This window comes from Tamandua tetradactyla, chromosome X, assembly GCF_023851605.1.
Source record: "Tamandua tetradactyla isolate mTamTet1 chromosome X, mTamTet1.pri, whole genome shotgun sequence".
NCBI classification, from domain to species: domain Eukaryota; kingdom Metazoa; phylum Chordata; class Mammalia; order Pilosa; family Myrmecophagidae; genus Tamandua; species Tamandua tetradactyla.
Genome location: NC_135353.1, coordinates 134,670,920 through 134,690,566, shown reverse-complemented (window position 1 = coordinate 134,690,566; position 19,647 = coordinate 134,670,920). Strand labels below are relative to the sequence as shown.

At 39.3% G+C, this 19,647-nt stretch overlaps 1 protein-coding gene and 1 pseudogene across 3 annotated transcripts in view; one reads left to right on the top strand and one right to left on the bottom strand.

The window, feature by feature from the left end:
- The first annotated feature begins 2,654 nt into the window (after positions 1–2,654).
- Positions 2,655–3,577, top strand: LOC143672090 (H/ACA ribonucleoprotein complex subunit 1 pseudogene; annotated as a pseudogene).
- A 7,737-nt stretch (positions 3,578–11,314) lies between these two features.
- Positions 11,315–19,647, bottom strand: part of SRPX (sushi repeat containing protein X-linked) — a 94,342-nt gene continuing 86,009 nt past the window's right edge. For all 3 annotated transcript variants that reach the window (XM_077146633.1, XM_077146634.1, XM_077146632.1), the window contains 2 exons: positions 18,709–18,830; positions 11,315–11,853 (listed from right to left, as the gene is read on the bottom strand). In XM_077146633.1, the coding sequence (XP_077002748.1) occupies positions 11,670–11,853; positions 18,709–18,830 (306 nt within the window). In that variant the 3' untranslated portion in view covers positions 11,315–11,669. The remainder of the gene's footprint in view (positions 11,854–18,708; positions 18,831–19,647) is intronic.

The window sequence follows — 19,647 nt, the reverse complement described above, 5'->3', positions numbered from 1 at the left end:
ATTTATGGTACAAAAACAATTTCACTCTGAAAATAGAACTTCAAATTCTATCGTGTCCTTCCAAGATTATTGTGATTATAATCCTCCAATTATAAGCATGTTTTAGTTTGCTAAGCTGCCAGAATGCAATATATCAGAAATGGATCGACTTTTATAAAGGGGATGTATTAAGTTACAAGTTTATAGTTATAAGGCCTTTAAAATGTCCAAATTAAGGCATCAGCAAGAGTATACCTTTAAGAAAGACAGCGGTCCATCCAAGGACATAAGAAGGCACATAGTGACATCTGCTGGCCCTTTGCTACTGGGTTTCATTACTTTCAGCTCCTAGTTACAGTGGCCTCCTCTCTGAGCTTCTGTCTGTTTCCAAACATCTCCAAACATCTGTTGTCTGTCTCAGCTTTCAGCTCTCTCTCCATGATCTCTTTTAAGGATTCCAGTAAACTAATTAAGACCCACTTGAATGGGCGGGACCACACCTCCATGGAAATAATTTAATCCAAAGGTCACACTCACATTTGAGTGTGTCACATCTCACAGAAACAATCTAATCAAGAGGTCCCACCCACATTAGGGACACCGTAATCAATAGACCAAGCCCTTGATCTTGACGCTTGTTCTTGTGAAGCTTATGTATGTAGCAGAGAAGCTCAGATCACCTATAGATATGCCAAAGAATCACCTCCAGAGGACCTTTTTTGTTGCCCAGATGTGGCCTCTCTCTCTCTAGGTCTAACTCTGCAAGTGAAGCCATTGCCCTCCCCCTTACGTGGGACATGACATCCAGGGGTGAAAGTCTCCCTGGTGGTGTGGGAGATGACTACCTGGTATGAACCTGGATCTGACACTGTGGGATCAACAATGCCATCCTGACCAAAAAGGAGAAAAAAGAAGTGTAACAAATTGAACTGAGAGAGTTCAAATAGAGTGGAGAGACTACTCTGGAGGTCACTCTTATACAAGCTTCGGTTAGACATTGCTACTGTCATAACTTGCCAAACCCCAACCAAAACCAATCCTGCCAATTATATAATTCCACAAAGGTTCCATGCACTAGGGTAACTTTCCAGAAACCCACAACCTCCATATGGGTCCCTGGACCAGATAAGTCCTGAAATGCAAAGGGGCCAACCCTCTAGAACATCAACTAGTTTCATCCCCCTATCCCATATTATCAACAGCCCCTTCCAACATGAAAAGTTTAGAATGGGTATAGCCTAAATACCCCTAAAGAGTGGGAGAAAGATCAAAGGTGATAGTGGAGTTATACAGAGAAGGTAGGGTTTAACAAATGAATATGAGTGCTGAATCTTTATATTGACATTTCTTTTAGTCTCCAGTACCTTAGAGCAGCTAGAAGTGAAAACCTAAAATTATGGAATTGTAATCCATGCCAAACTCTGAAATGTGTTTTACAACTAATTGTTGCAATATACTTTGAATTTTATTGCTTTTTTGTATATATGTTATATTTCACAATTAAAAAAAAAACATAAAAAAAGATTCCACCCTGCAATAGGCCTGCTTACACAAGATTGGATCAGGATTAAAAGAAGATGGCTTTTCTGGGGTGCATAACAGTTTCAAACAAGCACAAGATATGAGACTTCTCACCAATCTCCTTACCAGTCTTCTGTTGTCCTCTCATTCTCATACTGCTCTGAGTATTCCCCAGCTGAACTTTCTCCCACACCTTTCTGTGATACCTCGTGGATCGCTGCTACAAATGTGCATTTTATAGTACATTAACCTTTCTATGTCTTCAATATCTTTTCAGAACACTCCTAGATAAATCCTAGCTTTCTCTTCCACCACTTTCCTTAGAGGAAGTTCTTCTTTCTTCCATACTCTACTATCTCTTGGTCCAGATGCAATGTCAACTTCCTCCCAATTCCCCCTACACACTTTTGTTATTCTTTCCAGATCCAAGCAAAAGGCTCTCCTTCTATGAGATTCTTGCCATCTGCCATATCACTCTGCACCACCCTTCCCTTACAGTCATCTATCTGCATTCAGTTTCTCCCTCATCTAATATATGCCTTTGGAACTTGACTCTCAGTTATCTCCTATGCCTTAACTCCTGCCAGTATCCTGGAAGGTTTCATCATCCATGTAGCCAGCACATCCAACTCCCTAGCAACACAATTTCAATGATGTTTTCTTCCATTCTCTGGGTGTCACCTCCTATCTTCTAAATCCTCCCCACTGTTATACTCATTACATTCACTCTTCAACCACATTAAGAACACAAGCCCTTCCCTTTATCCTTCAATCTATAAGCCTCACTACCATCATTACTTTGACTTATTTCTACTGATCCATAATCCTATGGGTCATTCCATAAGCCATTCTTTCAATAGTACTGTTTATCCCCTCACCCTTTTCCCACCGCAACTTTCCCAGAACCTTCCATTCCCAGACTAGCCCTCCAATATGTCTTCTCTCTTTCTCCATCTGGGTGACTAAGCATTACTGAAGAAAAATGGTAATTTTTTCTTCTTTATTTCATTATGGCTTAAAAGATATTTCTCCAAAGGTATTTGAATATCTCTTTAAACATAGAACTGCAAGGAAGGAAAGACCAAGAAATTCAGTGTTTAAAATTTTTTCTTTTGATTTTGCTGTCTGTATCACTCGATTTTGAATTACAGAGAATGGAATCTACTCCAGGTATTTTCTCCTTTTTGGGGGGTGAGGGATGGGAGGGGTGGAAGGTTGAAGAAATAGACCTTAAGCTGATCTTCCGAGAAGTACTCCCTAAATCACCTGGGACTGCCAAGACAGCTGCCAAGAAGCTGTAAAATAGGAAATTTGCCTACCAAATCAGGAAGCCACAATTATAATTGCTTGTTTCAGAACCATCCCATTTTTGTTACCATCGAGAAGCCATGATACCAGGGTGTGTACGCACAGTGGTGCCAGAAGTACACATGGTGCCAGAGGGGAGAATGTGGCTTTTCAAAGCAGAGGACATGGAGGCTTTAATTGAGGTGGCAGAGTTGTGGCTTTAATCGCAGCAGTGGCAGTAACAATCACTTTCCAGGTTCAGGCAGCAACAGAAGCAGATTTGGATGAGGGGGTGGCCATGGAGGCTTTAACAAAGGTCAAACCCAAGGACCTCCAGAATGTGTAGTTTTGTAAGGAGAGTTCCTTCATTCCTGTGGAGATGACATAGTCTGTAGGTCTATCACAAATGAAAATAAGGTGTCTTACTATAATGCTCCAGTATATTTAGAAAACAAAGAACAAATTGGAAAAGTGGATTAAATATTTGGACAACTTGTAGATTTTTATTTTTCATTTAAATTATCAGAAAATTTGAAGGCCTCTTCCTTTAAAAAAACTACAAAAATTTTATATAGACCCATATAAGCTGCTGCCACAACAGAGGGTTTTACCACGACCTCCAGGTGAGAAAGGACATCCAAGAGGTGGTAGCAGGAGACATTGAGGAAGAAGAGGTGGAGATGGTAGAGACAGTGGTAGAGCTGGTGGCTTTAGAGGTGGAAGAAGAGGTGGTGATGGTGGCTTCAGAGGAGGAAGAGGGGGTGGTAGTTTCAGAGGGAGAGGACATTAAGTGTAACAGTTGACAAAGAGGCTTCACCAGTTAACTTCTGTATTAACCTGCATGATCTAGTTCTATATATGGGGAAACTGGTTATTAAAGCAAGTTGTGATGAACTGGTCATTTTGATGTAGAACCACAGCATCAAAATCATGCAAAAAGCTCCAGGGGGCCAAGATGGCGGCTTAGTAAGGTACGCGCGTCTTAGTTCCTCTTCCAGAGCAACTACTATGTGAACAGAAACAGTGCAGAACAGCTCCCGGGGTCACGGCAGGGAATGGACACACAGCGTACCCCAGTCTGTACTGGTTAGACTGACTGCGAGACTCTGCGGCGGTGAGATCCCCGAGCGGTGCGCGGTTCCCCGAGCCGCGGAAGCTGGCAGCCGGAGCTACTCCCTCCCTCCTTCCTGGGCCGGCTGACAGTCTCGGAGAGGCAAATTTCCCAAGCCGCGGCGGCCGGCGCCACTCTTTTGCGGGCGGCTCCCTGGACCGGCTACAAGTCTCGGATCAGAGGGCTACCCAAGCCGCGGTGGCCGGCAACCAGCGTCCCTTCCCCGCGGGTGGCTTCCTGGTCCGGTGGCGAGTTCCCCAGGCCGCAGTGGCCGGCGACTGACGCCCCTTCCCCGCGGGCGGCTTCCTGGTCCGGTGGTGAGTTCCCCGGGCCGCGGCGGCCAGTGACCGGCACCCCTCCAGGGAGAGGAGGGAATTTCCGACAGTAGCAGGGACTGGGTCCAACCAAACACCAATAGGGGCATTAATAAAGGAGCCACAGGGTCCCCTCAAGCCGCGGCGGCTGACGCCCCCACCACGCGCGGCCCCCCGGACCAACTGAGAGAATTGGATCGGAAATCCCCCAGGCCGTGGAGAACGGTGACCGGGGTGGATCCCTTCCAAACACGTGAGACAAACGTGTGCTACGAGCGCCACCTACTGGGCAGGATAAGAAAAACAGAACCCAGAGATTGCACAGAAAAATCTTCCAAACTGTTGGGTCCAACACCCAGGGAAATCTGACTAAATGCCCAGACGCCAGCAGAAGATAACGGACTACGCTCAGAAGATTGAAAATATGGCCCAGTCAAAGGAACAAACCAATAGTTCAAATGAGATACAGGAGCTGAGACAACTAATGCTGAATATACGAACAGAAATGGAAAACCTCTTCAAAAACGAAATCGATAAATTGAGGCAGGACATGAAGAAGACATGGGCTGAACAAAAAGAAGAAATAGAAAAACTGAAAAAACAAATCACAGAGCTTATGGAAGTGAAGGATAAAGTAGAAAAGATGGAAAAAACAATGGATACCTACAATGATAGATTTAAAGAGACAGAAGATAGAATTAGTGATTTGGAGGATGGAACATCTGAATTCCAAAAAGAAACAGAAACTATCCGGAAAAGAATGGAAAAATTCGAACAGGGTATCAGGGAACTCAAGGACAATATGAACCGCACAAATATACGTGTTGTGGGTGTCCCAGAAGGAGAAGAGAAGGGAAAAGGAGGAGAAAAACTAATGGAAGAAATTATCACTGAAAATTTCCCAACTCTTAGGAAAGACCTAAAATTACAGATCCAAGAAGTGCAGCGCACCCCAAAGAGATTAGACCCAAATAGGCGTTCTCCAAGACACTTACTAGTTAGAATGTCAGAGGTCAAAGAGAAAGAGAGGATCTTGAAAGCAGCAAGAGAAAAACAATCCATCACATACAAGGGAAACCCAATAAGACTATGTGTAGATTTCTCAGCAGAAACCATGGAAGCTAGAAGACAGTGGGATGATATATTTAAATTACTAAAAGAGAAAAACTGCCAACCAAGACTCCTATATCCAGCAAAATTGTCCTTCAAAAATGAGGGAGAAATTAAAACATTCTCAGACAAAAAGTCACTGAGAGAATTTGTGACCAGGAGACCAGCTCTGCAAGAAATACTAAAGGGAGCACTAGAGTCAGATATGAAAAGACAGAAGAGAGAGGTATGGAGAAGAGTGTAGAAAGAAGGAAAGTCAGATATGATATATATAATGCAAAAGGCAAAATGTTAGAGGAAAATATTATCCAAACAGTAATAACACTAAATGTTAATGGACTGAATTCCCCAATCAAAAGACATAGAATGGCAGAATGGATTAAAAAACAGGATCCTTCTATATGCTGTCTACAGGAAACACATCTTAGACCCAAAGATAAACATAGGTTGAAAGTGAAAGGATGGGAAAAGATATTTCATGCAAATAACAACCAGAAAAGAGCAGGAGTGGCTATACTAATATCCAACAAATTAGACTTCAAATGTAAAACAGTTAAAAGAGACAAAGAAGGACACTATGTACTAATAAAAGGAACAATTAAACAAGAAGACATAACAATCATAAATATCTACGCACCGAACCAGAATGCCCCAAAATACGTGAGGAATACGCTGCAAACACTGAAAAGGGTAATAGACACATATACCATAATAGTTGGAGACTTCAATTCACCACTCTCATCAATGGACCAAACATCTAGACAGAGGATCAATAAAGAAATAGAGAATCTGAATATTACTATAAAGGAGCTAGACTTAACAGACATTTATAGGACATTACATCCCACAACAGCAGGATACACCTTTTTCTCAAGTGCTCATGGATCATTCTCAAAGATAGACCATATGCTGGGTCACAAAGCAAGTCTTAACAAATTTTAAAAGATTGAAATCATACACAACACTTTCTCGGATCATAAAGGAATGAAGTTGGAAATCAATAATAGGCGAAGTGCCAGAAAATTCACAAATAGGTGGAGGCTCAACAACACACTGTTAAACAACAAGTGGGTCAAAGAAGAAATTGCAAGAGAAATTAGTAAATACCTCGAGGCGAATGAAAATGAAAACACAACATATCAAAACTTATGGGACGCAGCAAAGGCAGTGCTAAGAGGGAAATTTATTGCCCTAAATGCGGATGAAAATGAAAACACAACATATCAAAACTTATGGGACACAGCAAAGGCAGTGCTAAGAGGGAAATTTATTGCCCTAAATGCCTATATCAGAAAAGAAGAAAAGGCAAAAATGCAGGAATTAACTGTCCACTTGGAAGAACTGGAGAAAGAACAGCAAACTAATCCCAAAGCAAGCAAAAGGAAAGAAATAACAAAGATTAGAGCAGAAATAAATGAAACTGAAAACATGAAAACAATAGAGAAAAACAATAAGACCAGAAGTTGGTTCTATGAGAGAATCAATAAGATTGATGGGCCCTTAGCAAGATTGACAAAAAGAAGAAGAGAGAGGATGCAAATAAATAAGATCAGAAATGGAAGAGGAGACATAACTACTGACCTCACAGAAATAAGGGAGGTAATAACAGGATACTATGAACAACTTTACGCTAATAAATACAACAATTTAGATGAAATGGACGGGTTCCTGGAAAAACATGAACAACCAACTTTGACTCAAGAAGAAATAGATGACCTCAACAAACCAATCACAAGTAAAGAAATTGAATCAGTCATTCAAAAGCTTCCTAAAAAGAAAAGTCCAGGGCCAGACGGCTTCACATGTGAATTCTATCAAACATTCCAGAAAGAATTAGTACCAACTCTCCTCAAACTCTTCAAGAAAATGAAAGTGGAGGGAAAACTACCTAATTCATTCTATGAAATCAACATCACCCTCATACCAAAACCAGGCAAAGATATTACAAAAAAAGAAAACTACAGGCCAATCTCTCTAATGAATATAGATGCAAAAATCCTCAATAAGATTCTAGCAAACCATATCCAACAACACATTAAAAGAATTATACATCATGACCAAGTAAGATTCATCCCAGGTATGCAAGGATGGTTCAACATAAGAAAATCAATTAATGTAATACAACATATCAACAAATCAAAGCAGAAAATCACATGATCATCTCAATTGATGCAGAGAAGGCATTTGACAAGATTCAACATCTTTTCCTGTTGAAAACACTTCAAAAGATAGGAATACAAGGGAACTTCCTTAAAATGATAGAGGGAATATATGAAAAACCCACAACTAATATCATCCTCAATGGGGAAAATTTGAAACCTTTCCCCCTAAGATCAGGAACAAGACAAGGATGTCCATTATCACCACTATTATTCAACATTGTGTTGGAGGTTCTAGCCAGAGCAATTAGACAAGAAAAAGAAATATAAGGCATCAAAATTGGAAAGGAAGAAGTAAAACTATCACTGTTTGCAGACAATATGATACTATACGTCGAAAACCCGGAAAAATCCACAACAAAACTAATAGAGCTAATAAATGAGGACAGCAAAGTAGCAGGTTACAAGATCAACATTCAAAAATCTGTAGCATTTCTATACACTAGTAATGAACAAGCTGAGGGGGAAATCAAGAAACGAATCCCATTTACAATTGCAACTAAAAGAATGAAATACCTAGGAATAAATTTAACTAAAGAGACAAAAAACCTATACAAACAAAACTACAAAAAACTGTTAGAAGAAATCACAGAAGACCTAAATAGATGGAAGGGCATACCGTGTTCATGGATTGGAAGACTAAATATAGTTAAGATGTCAAGCCTACCTGAATTGATTTACAGATTCAATGCAATACCAATCAAAATCCCAACAACTTATTTTTCAGAAATAGAAAAACCAATAAGCAAATTTATCTGGAAGGGCAGGGTGCCCCGAATTGCTAAAAACATCTTGAGGAAAAAAAACGAAGCTGGAGGTCTCGCGCTGCCTGACTTTAAGGCGTATTATGAAGCCACAGTGGTCAAAACAGCATGGTATTGGCATAAAGATAGATATATCGACCAATGGAATTGAATAGAGTGCTCAGATATAGACCCTCTCATCTATGGACATTTGATCTTTGATAAGGCAGTCAAGCCAACTCACCTGGGACAGAACAGTCTCTTCAATAAATGGTGCCTAGAGAACTGGATATCCATATGCAAAAGAATGAAAGAAGACCCATATCTCACACCCTATAGAAAAGTTAACTCAAAATGGATCAAAGATCTAAACATTAGGTCTAAGACCATAAAACAGTTAGAGGAAAATGTAGGGAGATATCTTATGAAACTTACAGTTGGAGGCGGTTTTATGGACCTTAAACCTAAAGCAAGAGCACTGAAGAAGGAAATAAATAAATGGGAGCTCCTCAAAATTAAACACTTTTGTGCATCAAAGAACCTCATCAAGAAAGTAGAAAGACAGCCTACACAATGGGAGACAATATTTGGAAATGACATATCAGATAAAGGTCTAGTATCCAAAATTTATAAAGAGATTGTTCAACTCAACAACAAAAAGACAGCCAACCCAATTACAAAATGGGAAAAAGACTTGAACAGACACCTCTCAGAAGAGGAAATACAAATGGCCAAAAGGCACATGAAGAGATGCTCAATGTCCCTGGCCATTAGAGAAATGCAAATCAAAACCACAATGAGATATCATCTCACACCCACCAGAATGGCCATTATCAACAAAACAGAAAATGACAAGTGCTGGAGAGGATGCGGAGAAAGAGGCACACTTATCCACTGTTGGTGGGAATGTCAAATGGTGCAACCACTGTGGAAGGCAGTTTGGTACTTCCTCAAAAAGCTGAATATAGAATTGCCATACGACCCAGCAATACCATTGCTGGGTATCTACTCAAAGGACTTAAGGGCAAAGACACAAACGGACATTTGCACACCAATGTTTATAGCAGCGTTATTTACAATTGCAAAGAGATGGAAACAGCCAAAATGTCCATCAACAGAAGAGTGGCTAAACAAACTGTGGTATATACATACGATGGAATATTATGCAGCTTTAAGACAGGATAAACTTATGAAGCATGTAATAACATGGATGGACCTAGAGAACATTATGCTGAGTGAGTCTAGCCAAAAACTAAAGGACAAATACTGTATGGTTCCACTGATGTGAACCGACATTCGAGAATAAACGTGGAATATGTCATTGGTAACAGAGTCCAGCAGGAGTTAGAAACAGGGTAAGATAATGGGTAATTGGAGCAGAAGGGATACAGACTGTGCAACAGGACTAGATACAAAAACTCAAAAATGGACAGCACAATAATACCTAATTGTAAAGTAATCATGAATGAAGCTGCATCTGAGCTATAGGTTTTTTTTTTTTTACTATTATTATTACTTTTATTTTTTTCCTCTATATTAACATTCTATATCTTTTTCTGTTGTGTTGCTAGTTCTTCTAAACCGATGCAAATGTACTAAGAAACGATGATCATGCATCTATGTGATGATGTTAAGAATTACTGATTGCATATGTAGAATGGTACGATTTCTAAATGTTGGGTTAATTTCTTTTTTTCCATTAATTAATAAAAAAAAAAAGTCTGTGTGTGCTGTTAGGCAAAGTGCCTCCCCCCAAGAAAATAAAAAGTCTGTGTGTGCTGTTAAGCAAAGTCCCTGTAATATTCCAATTTTATCAAGAAGACTGGTTTGAAGAAATCCAGGCAGTTCCTTAAATGTCACATCATTTTTTAGACTTGGGTTTTTCAGGCTCTCAGGCAAAAGACATGCTGGTTTGTCATATACAACAAATTGATGCATACTTATTGAATTTTATCAATCTTTTGAACTTTTCATAGCTTCCAAAGTAGTCACTGGCTAGGATTTCTACCCCAGCTATGCCACTAACATTTATCTGATATATCTGAAAGAGACAGAATTTAAAGTGGCTTCTAGTGTGCTTTCTGAAAAAAAAAAACCCTTTTTTTTGTAAATAGAGTATGAATCTATTCACAGGATAGCAATTGCTTTGCCCAATCTTCAAAAAAAATAAATGCCAAATCTACTTTCAGTTTTAAACCTGAGTATGTTGGAATTTGAACTTTCCATCACTAATTTAATCATTTTGTTTGTTCCAGAATAAACTGTGAGCCAAACTGATATTCCGAAAATGAAGGGAAAATGTGGTCTGAAACCATTATGTACCCCAAGAAAGCCATGTGCTTTTAATTCTGATCCAATCTTGTGGGGCAGCCATGTTCTTTTATTCCTGATTCAATATTATAGGGTGGGACCTCTTGATTAGATGGAGATGTGACTCTGCCCATTCAAGGTAGGCCTAAAAGGGGAAACCTTTAAAAGTGGAGTCCTTTAAAAGGGGAAACATTTTGAAGAAAGCTCAGACGCATACATTTGGAGATGCTTAGAGTGCTGACACAGATTATTGGAGAGCCATTAGAAACCAGAGCCCAGCAGACATCACCATGTGCCTTCCCATGAGATGCTAAGCAAACCACAACCTAGAGAGAGCCAATACAGAGAAGCTATGTGAGGGCCCACAGAAGCCTTGAGAAGCCACTGGAATCAGAAGCACAAAGCAATGAACCAAGAGCAAGAACTTCAGATGCCAGTCACATACCTTCCCAGTTGAAGGAGAAATCTTGGACACCATTTGGCCTTTCTTCGGAGTCAAGATATCTTTCTCCGGATGCCTTAATTTGGACATTTTTATGGCCTTAGAACTGTAAACTTGTAACTTAATAAATCTCCTTCATAAAAGCTGAGCCATTCCTGGTATATCACAGCTTTAGCAAACCACAACAAAACTTTCTGTGGTTTGTCTGGGAAAGTAATTATATTTTTCCATTCCTAAAACACCACTAAGAATCATAATTCCTATAACCATTGACCAGTGTTAAGCAATTACGGCCAGTGCTTGAAAAAAACAAGATGAGTTTTAATAAATTTGCTCCAACATATTTTATTAATAAAAGTTTTATAGAAACAACAAAATATAAGAGAGTTGTGTATTACACTGAATAACATGTTGAAAATGTGTGTATAGTTGTGGTTCCTAGTTTCTCTACAAAATTAACCAGCCATGGTAAAGATAGTTGGAAAGAGTAAATAGTACATTCATATAATTTTGAAACACTTCAAACTACAAAAGCATCGTGTTAATCTTTAAGTGCAAAGAAAGCTCATAATAAAATAGACTTTAAAAATTACAAATAAAAATCTGTACATCAAGAATATTTTTAAGGCCTTTCCTGTGCGCAAAGCACTATGAAGAAAGAGAAGCAAAATCACCAAGAATGAAACTATCACATCAGTTGTTACAGGTCTGGCCCATTTCAGCTTGCAGGACCATCTCTTCTTTTCTCAAAGGGAAAGTGTCAATCAGGTTGAAGAGGGCCACAGGTGTCACCAGGGAGACGTAGCGCTCCTTGTCCATGCCATGCTTATCCACTAGCACCATGCTGAAGGAATAGAGTGGGATTCGCAGCAACAGTCTAGGACAGACAAAGAAAAGAGAAAACTGTCTCAAACCCTTACTCTTGAGGATTCTGATGGACCAAACACTGCCCTAGAGTGATACTATGTGCAGAGAAGGGTTCAATGCACAAAGGACTGAATCAGACTTTGCTACTCAAAGTGATAGTATTTGGACCAGCAGCTCCACATGTGAGCTTGCTAGAAATGGAGAATCTCATATCCCACCCCAAACCTACTGAATTAGAATCTTCATATTTAGCAAGATCCCCAGATAGTTGGTATGTACATCAAAGATTGAGAAGCACTGCTTTAAATTACGGTCAGGAATTTACTGAGCCTGCAATGGTGCTTTAGGCCAACAATTGCTACAGGGCATATGAGACAAGAGTAACGCATTTTTTGCTTGGATTGGAATCAACCCAAGTTTGCAGACTAGGTTCATAATGTTTCAACCACATTAGTGCTAGGATTAGCTCTCGATGAGAAAAATTTTCCCCCAGGAGCCATCTGGCGATGTCTGGTGATGTTTTTTGGTTGCCACAACTTGGGTGAGAGACTACTGACATCTAGTGGGTAGAGGCCAAGGATGCAATTGAACATCTTAAAGTGCACAGGACAGATCCCCACAAACAAAGAATCATCCACCCCCAAATGTCAAAAGTGTCAAGGTTGAGAAACCATGGATGAGATGAAACTGTTTGAAATAACTTCCCACATGTCATGGTTCTGGTCTACTCAGTGACAAGCTCAGGGCTGCACAGTTAGAGGGAGTGGACCTTGGTCTACACCGTGGGTATTTTGACTAATAGTTCCAGAACTCTTGGTTGGTTATAATTTGTGCACACAAATCATTTAAAAAAAAAAAAAAGGATTTGATGTGGTTTTAAAGTGTCCAGTGTACTTTCTACCTGCCACTAGAATTGAAATCAGGTAAAACTATGTTTTCTAATGACAATGCAAAAATGTTTAGATGAGAAAAGCCAGAGAAAGGAAACAAATATATAAGCTAAGGCCAATGAGAAAATTAGTCTACTCAGTCTCATCTCCAGATTTTGTTTTGTTTTTCAGTTTGGATATCTTGAGATTATGTGTGAGGCAGAATATACACAGCCATCTGTGGAAAATAGTATTTTGTGGCACAATATACATATGCCACTTAAAGTGGAATATGTTTTCTTCATATAAATGGATACCAATGGAAAAACTTCCTTCTGCTTTTTAAGGGGGAGTTTCAGGGAAGATAGAAATAATTTCCACTTTATCTCAGTGGGAATCTAAATTGCTAATCCACTTTTAGTGACTGGAAATTAAAGAAAGACTACATTATAATGCCTCTGCCAGATTTCTTTCCCTACTATAAAGGAGAGCCCAGGAGTAGATGATTTCCCCAAGTGCATTAATGGGATCTTTGAATGCTTGAAAATAGGCCAGGAAGTAAGTTGGGAAGTGATAGCAAACCTGTTTTACATCTTTTTAAGAGGAGGGGTATTGAGTATTGAGTTTCTAGGGGCAAGTCATAAGGGAGGGGGATGGTTCTTGGAAACAGAGGAATAGGGAGGTAAACAGATCAAGAGGGAGAAAATGGTCAAGCAATGTGGTGGCTGGAGCCTGTGAGGAAGGGTGATCAATGACAAATTGGACCATCTGATTTTATAGTGCTTATGAGGGTAGCCCAAACCATGGTGCCACAGTATGCTCTGAGCCCATGCCTTCATTGGCATAGAATATAGTGGGGAAACAGCCAAAGGAAGAGATATTGTCACATCAGGAGGCTAGCAAGAAACACAGAAATGCATCCAACTGTGACCAGGGGACCACAGATATCTTTGGAATGGAAGCTCGGACACTTCACGGAATACGGAATGGGTGGTGGTGCCAGTAGTATGTTGGAATTATACAAATGTCTTTCGCTGGGTCTAGAATGAGTTTTTCTGGAAAATCTTCCAGGGAGCTCTGTAGACTCAAAAAAATAACATGGTGTGATGGTTAGATTCATGTGTCAACTTGGCCCAGGTGATGGTGTCCAGTCGTTTGGTCATGCAAGCACTGACCTGACTGCTATTGTGATGACATTTCATGGACTTAAATCATCAATAGGTTGACTGCATTTATGGCTGATTATGTCTCCAATCAACTGAGGAAATTGCCTTCAACAATGAGCAATGTCTCATCCAATCAGTTGAAGGTTTTAAAAGGAGAACTGATGGAATGGAATGATTTCTAAATGTTGTGTTAATTTCTTTTCTTTTTTTTAATTAATAAAAAAAAATGTAAAAAAAAAAAAAAAAGCAGCTGACCTCTGACTCAGGAAGGAGTGTCTGCACGTGTCTTCATGCACCTTCCCTCCGCATGGTGACCTTTGAGGCAACCCCTAGTGTTTTTTGTTGTAATTTTACAGAGTTTGAAGGTATTTTAGTGATGGCAAAGACTGAGGTATTTAAACATTACTATAAACTATAGTCATTTAAAAAATCTAAGTTGTGTCTAATCCCATGATGCACTCCTCAGATTTTGTTTGGAAGCATGGGGCAAACAAGGGTATTTGCAGAGGACACATTCTGTATTTCTAAAGCAGTGTTAGCCAATAATTGTTAAGTGTTTCACCCCAATTATTCCTCCTCTCAATCCTATTAATGATGAGATGAGAGAAATTTTATTTAAACCATTTTATGTTTTGCCCCATAGTCATATTCAAAAAATAAATTAAAGGAAACATTATTTTATGGAGTCCTAAATGTTGTTATCAGAAGCCATGAAAATTTTGTACTTAATGCCCAATGCCTAGAAGAAATTGGAGTGGTCATAAAGTTAAGCAGACATCAGATGTAGAGTAACACAGAGTCAGTAGCTAAGTAAAGCAGAATTCAGTGTATCCTTATTTACCTGTGTCTGACTTCTATTTGACTTTCTTCCCACTGCTTGGCATTATAGAAATACACCCAAAAAATAATATTTCATGTCCTTAAGCTAAATGTCTTTTTATAATTTCTTTCTTTGTGGAACTGCGAAGAACAGATGCAAAAATATAAATATGGATAGAGATATAACAAATTTTGGAATATGGAATTTTTGAGAACTTGCGGTTCATCTTGTTTAATTACCCCATATTGCAGATGAGGAAAACTAAATTCAATAGGATGTGCTGTCTTGAAAAAGCTCACACACAGCTAATTAGTGAAAGCAAAGGGCTAGAACCAGGGGAAGCTGACTCCCAGTCCAGGCTGTCAGCATGTTATTAGAGTTCATGAATCTGATTAAAATTGTTTTTAATTTAAAATTTTTCATTTGATAACAATACAAAATCAATAATTTGTACCTATTCTAGACCATCTAGATGACTGTCTTATAATAATACTAATTTCTATATTCAGACATATAATGAGTAAATCTTTCCTTTGTTCTGATGAGCTAAATACAGAAGACTGTCCCCCACAGCAATTGGTATTCACATTGAGATAGTTTGTGTCACAAAGGTTCCACCTTTGTACACATTTGTAAGCAACAGAGGGTAGCAAAGACTTTTTCTTCACTCAGTTCCAATAGTAGCTTGATCTATATGCATTTAATGCAGATGTCAGTGGTACTGTAATGCAAACTTTATCCTCAACTTCTCAAGATAATTTTGCTTAATTATCAGGTGATACTTCATTTAAAATGGCAATGAGGATTACTCCTGAGCAGAGTTTTCAGATAAATAGGATATCAGAAGAACTTCAACTAGCAAAAAGAGATTTGAAGTCATTAATACTCATTTGCCCAATACCTTTGTAGAAACAGATTTGAATCGAACAAATTAAACTTCTGAAACATTAAATACAGGACAGGATTTCAAACCATTTCTGTGAATACATCCAATATTGGAAGTTCAGTTTCATCAGCAAAACATAACCCTTCCTTTAAATTTACATTGTTAACTTGAATTGTATTAGTTTCATAGTTCTCAAAATTCAATTGTAAATGTCTCTTAGTTTATCATCTTGTAAGAGTTTTAATTTAAGGCCTTCTCACCTAGCTTGTATGTATTTAAAAAGCATTATAATAAAAATAACAAAATCCCATACTTTGAAAAAAAAAAAAAAAAAAGGAGAACTGATGATTTCAGCAATCAGAAGAAAGAATTTCTATCTACTTCAGTGAGCCAGATTCTTCTGGGGAATTCATCAAAAAGGTTCATTGGAGTTCCAAGCTTGCAGCCTGCCCTATGGAGTTTGGGCTTGAGCATCCCCACAGTCATGTGAAGCAATTTTTATAAAAAGCTCATAATATTTACAGATATCTCCTGTTGGTTTGATTTCCTGAAAGAACCCTGACAAATATACAAGGGTGTAGAAATTTGTTTTCTTGGTCCCATTCATTCTTGAGATTGCTGGAAAATTACTATAGGGCACATGAGTTAACCAATATGTCCAAATCTAAAAGAAACAAGGGCAAGAAAGAAGGCAGAGTGGTGGCCTTGCCACACCAGGCCTCTGTTCTTTCCTTCCTGCTGATTCCCTTCAATAGTTTGACCATGACCTCATTGCTATTTGAAAATAGTTCTTCTGACAAGAGAATTTTATTATCCCGGTATTCTGTTTCTCCTTCTCTTGTTTCCTGCTTCCCATTCTTAGCCTAAATTTTCCCTTTCCCTCTGTGCTAGGCTCTAGAGTGCAATTCAAAAGGAAATATAACAGAGAGATCCATCTACCAAGCTCCTTGTTCCTCAGTGATATATCTGATAGAAAGGGCCATGCAGCCTGACACTGAATCCATTCAGTCATACATCTGAGTGATCATTTCTGTGTGAGATCTATCTGGACTATCTTCTAGCCTTGCTAGCTTTGCACATAAAGACTGACCCTTTTCTTAGAGACTCCTTTGCAAAAGTTCCATTTCAAAAAACTGTGAAGCCTTTGGTTACACACAAGACTCCAGTGGTTCTGAAAGTGTGATCTTCAGACCAGCATTACCTGGGAACGTGATAGAAATGCTAATTCTCAGGTACCACCTGAGACGTTACAGAATCAGAAACTCTGAGAATGGGGTACAGCACTCTTTTTAACAAGTCCGCCAGATAATTCTGATCGGCACTAAGGTCTGAAAACCATTGCATAAGTCATTTGTGCAACTTATTTGTTCCTAAAATCATCCTCAGTTGACAGAGGTCTACAGTAGCCCCAATATAGACAATCTGAATGACAGAAGTTTCTTTTTCTATTTCTTAATTTGGCCTTAAATCAGATTTTTAAGCTGCTCAATTTTAAACAGTATACACACACACACACACACACACACACATACATACATGTATCTATATATATGCAGTTCAAGAAGAACATTTAACAAATTACACAACAGGTCTTTAAAAAAATCATTGATCAAAGGTATAAACAGGTAGTTCTAAATTGGCAACAGCTTCTTAAATCTACTTTGAGACATTTTATTATAAGTTTGCAGATATCAGCACAAGTCTCTGTCTTGAGCTTTGCAGATTTCAACTTGAGATATTAGTACAGCATTTATAAACACACCCTTAAAAGGCTGCTGCACCCCTGGACATATTAGAGCTGTTTCAATGAAATTTAGACATTTACTTCACTTACCAAGCACCGACATGGTGCCAGGCAGTGTGCTAGGTAGCGGGTAGCAAATGTTGAAAAGACCTGGTACTAATCTCAAAGATGTTACACTCTGAGGAGGCACTAGATGCAAATACAATAGGACAAAAACTATGACTGTACACGGGCATCCCTCTCCTTCAGCCAAGTAAAGAAAATTCAGGCATCTTTTTATTTTTTTTTCCATCCCTGGCCCTTTGAGTGTTTTTTACTTTGGTGGGGACGGGACAGACTCTTTTTTAGATGGAAAGAAGAATAAATCAAACACAGATGGGCCACAAGGCAACTGAAAAATAAGGAAATTAGAAAAATGTCAATGTTATACCATCATTTGCTAAGGACATGTTTCTATCCCATAATGTCTCAAGACATTTCTGAGAACCTCTCTGAACACCTGTAATAGGGTTCACTAAGTCCTGTTTTGTTTTCTTCTTCCTGGTAAAACAGAAAGACTACACTTCCTCAGCCGCCCATGAAGTTCAGCTGCAATCATGTGACTTGTTCTGGCCAATGGACTGGAAGGGTGAGCAGTGTGTGTCACATCCAGTGTGAGGTGTAAAGGAGAAGGTGTGGTATGGTTTTGCTCTATTTCTTCCCCCGCCGCAGAAACCTGGAGGCCATGTTTTCCGGATGATGTTACTATGAGACAGTGGAACTGCCATCAGCTTGAGAGACTACGTAGAGCCGAGAAAAAATGGTAGCGAAAGGAAGATTTTAAGGCCTTTTGTTTTAGCTTAATTATCCTTTTCATGGTGATCGAGAGATGTAAGTAAACTTTGAGGTTATTCTGAAATTACCTTTTGGCTGTCGAATTCTGCTTCTCGAATATGCCATTACTCAGAATCTGAACACTATGGGTCTGGCTTTATAAATGTTACCACAATAAAATATAATTGTTAACGTGGGGGGTATGGATCCATGCCCTGGACACATGGAGGGAAAAGAGACCAAGCCTGGAAAGGCTAATTGGACCCCTGCCTTCCTTATAAGACCAAGGATTGCTCAAGCTCTTTTTCCAGGCCTCCCCTACCGATCCCACTCAACCAATAAAAATAAATAAACAAACAAAACCACTCGGAAAACAACAAAAATCAATGACAAAGCAAAAATACTTGATGGAAGGAGGAAAGGAAAAAAAAAGAAAGCTGGCAATTAACTACTGCGTGATGTCTTTGAACAAATAGCAGAATGCTAATTAGCATGGTTGCACCACTCCAGGAATAAAAGGGAGTAAACATTGAAGGTTGCATGGAGTCAATACTGAATGCCCCCTACCTGAGCTGCAGAGCTAGGGCCGGGGGCATAATCTTGGTTCGTATCCTGCCAATGAGGGTTGGAAACACGCCCACCAGTTCCACCACAGTGATGTGCCGAAGATCCAGGTTGCATTGCGCTTGCTGAAAAAAAAAAACGGACAGGGTAGGAATGAGCACGGCTAAAGCAAGACATTTCTGCATCAAATGAAGAACCGACAGAAGCAGCACTGGGCTCTTTTTTTTTTTTTCTTGAGGCGGGGCACTTATTAGCCTGCTCCAAACTGTCCTTGACAAACCGGGGTTAAACTAGTGTGGCTATAAAACCTAAATGCCTTCCTAAAGAATCATTCAGAAATAGCTTGGCAAGGGGATTTTTTAAACTTAAGTAAAATGGTAGTCTGTGTGTTTCCAGATGGGGTGAGACCTTGTGCGTGCCAGATTTCCTTTAAAAATCTCCAAGACCACCCCTCAGAGGATTCCAAGTTAGCTTTTGCAAGGGGAGAAAAACATTTCCAGCTGCCCCTTCTCTGCCCTTCTTTCCACCCTCCACATCCCCCAGCCTTATGGATAAATGGCTCCAGCCCTCTGAGCAAGCCCTTGGAAAGAGCCTGAGGAATTGAAAAAAAAAAAACAAGAGCCTCAGGAAGGAAGCCCAATCATTCAAGTGCCAGGCAGTCTCCTGAGGAGTGGCAACGGCAATGAGGAAACAAAAAAGTAACAGAAGACCAGTCTAGCCAAATGGGAAAAGACATTTTAAACTCCTGAGTTGTTAGAACATCAAATTTGCTACCACAATTACACTGAAACAACTCTTGATGGGATGACAGAATTGGGAGAAAAGTTAGAAAAGGGAGAAATAGACTTTTTTATTATTCTGACTGAAATGCCTAAGTCAGTCAAAATCCTTTCCTTGACAGCTCTGGTTAAAAGGCAAATGTAAATATTTGGTCATGTGAAC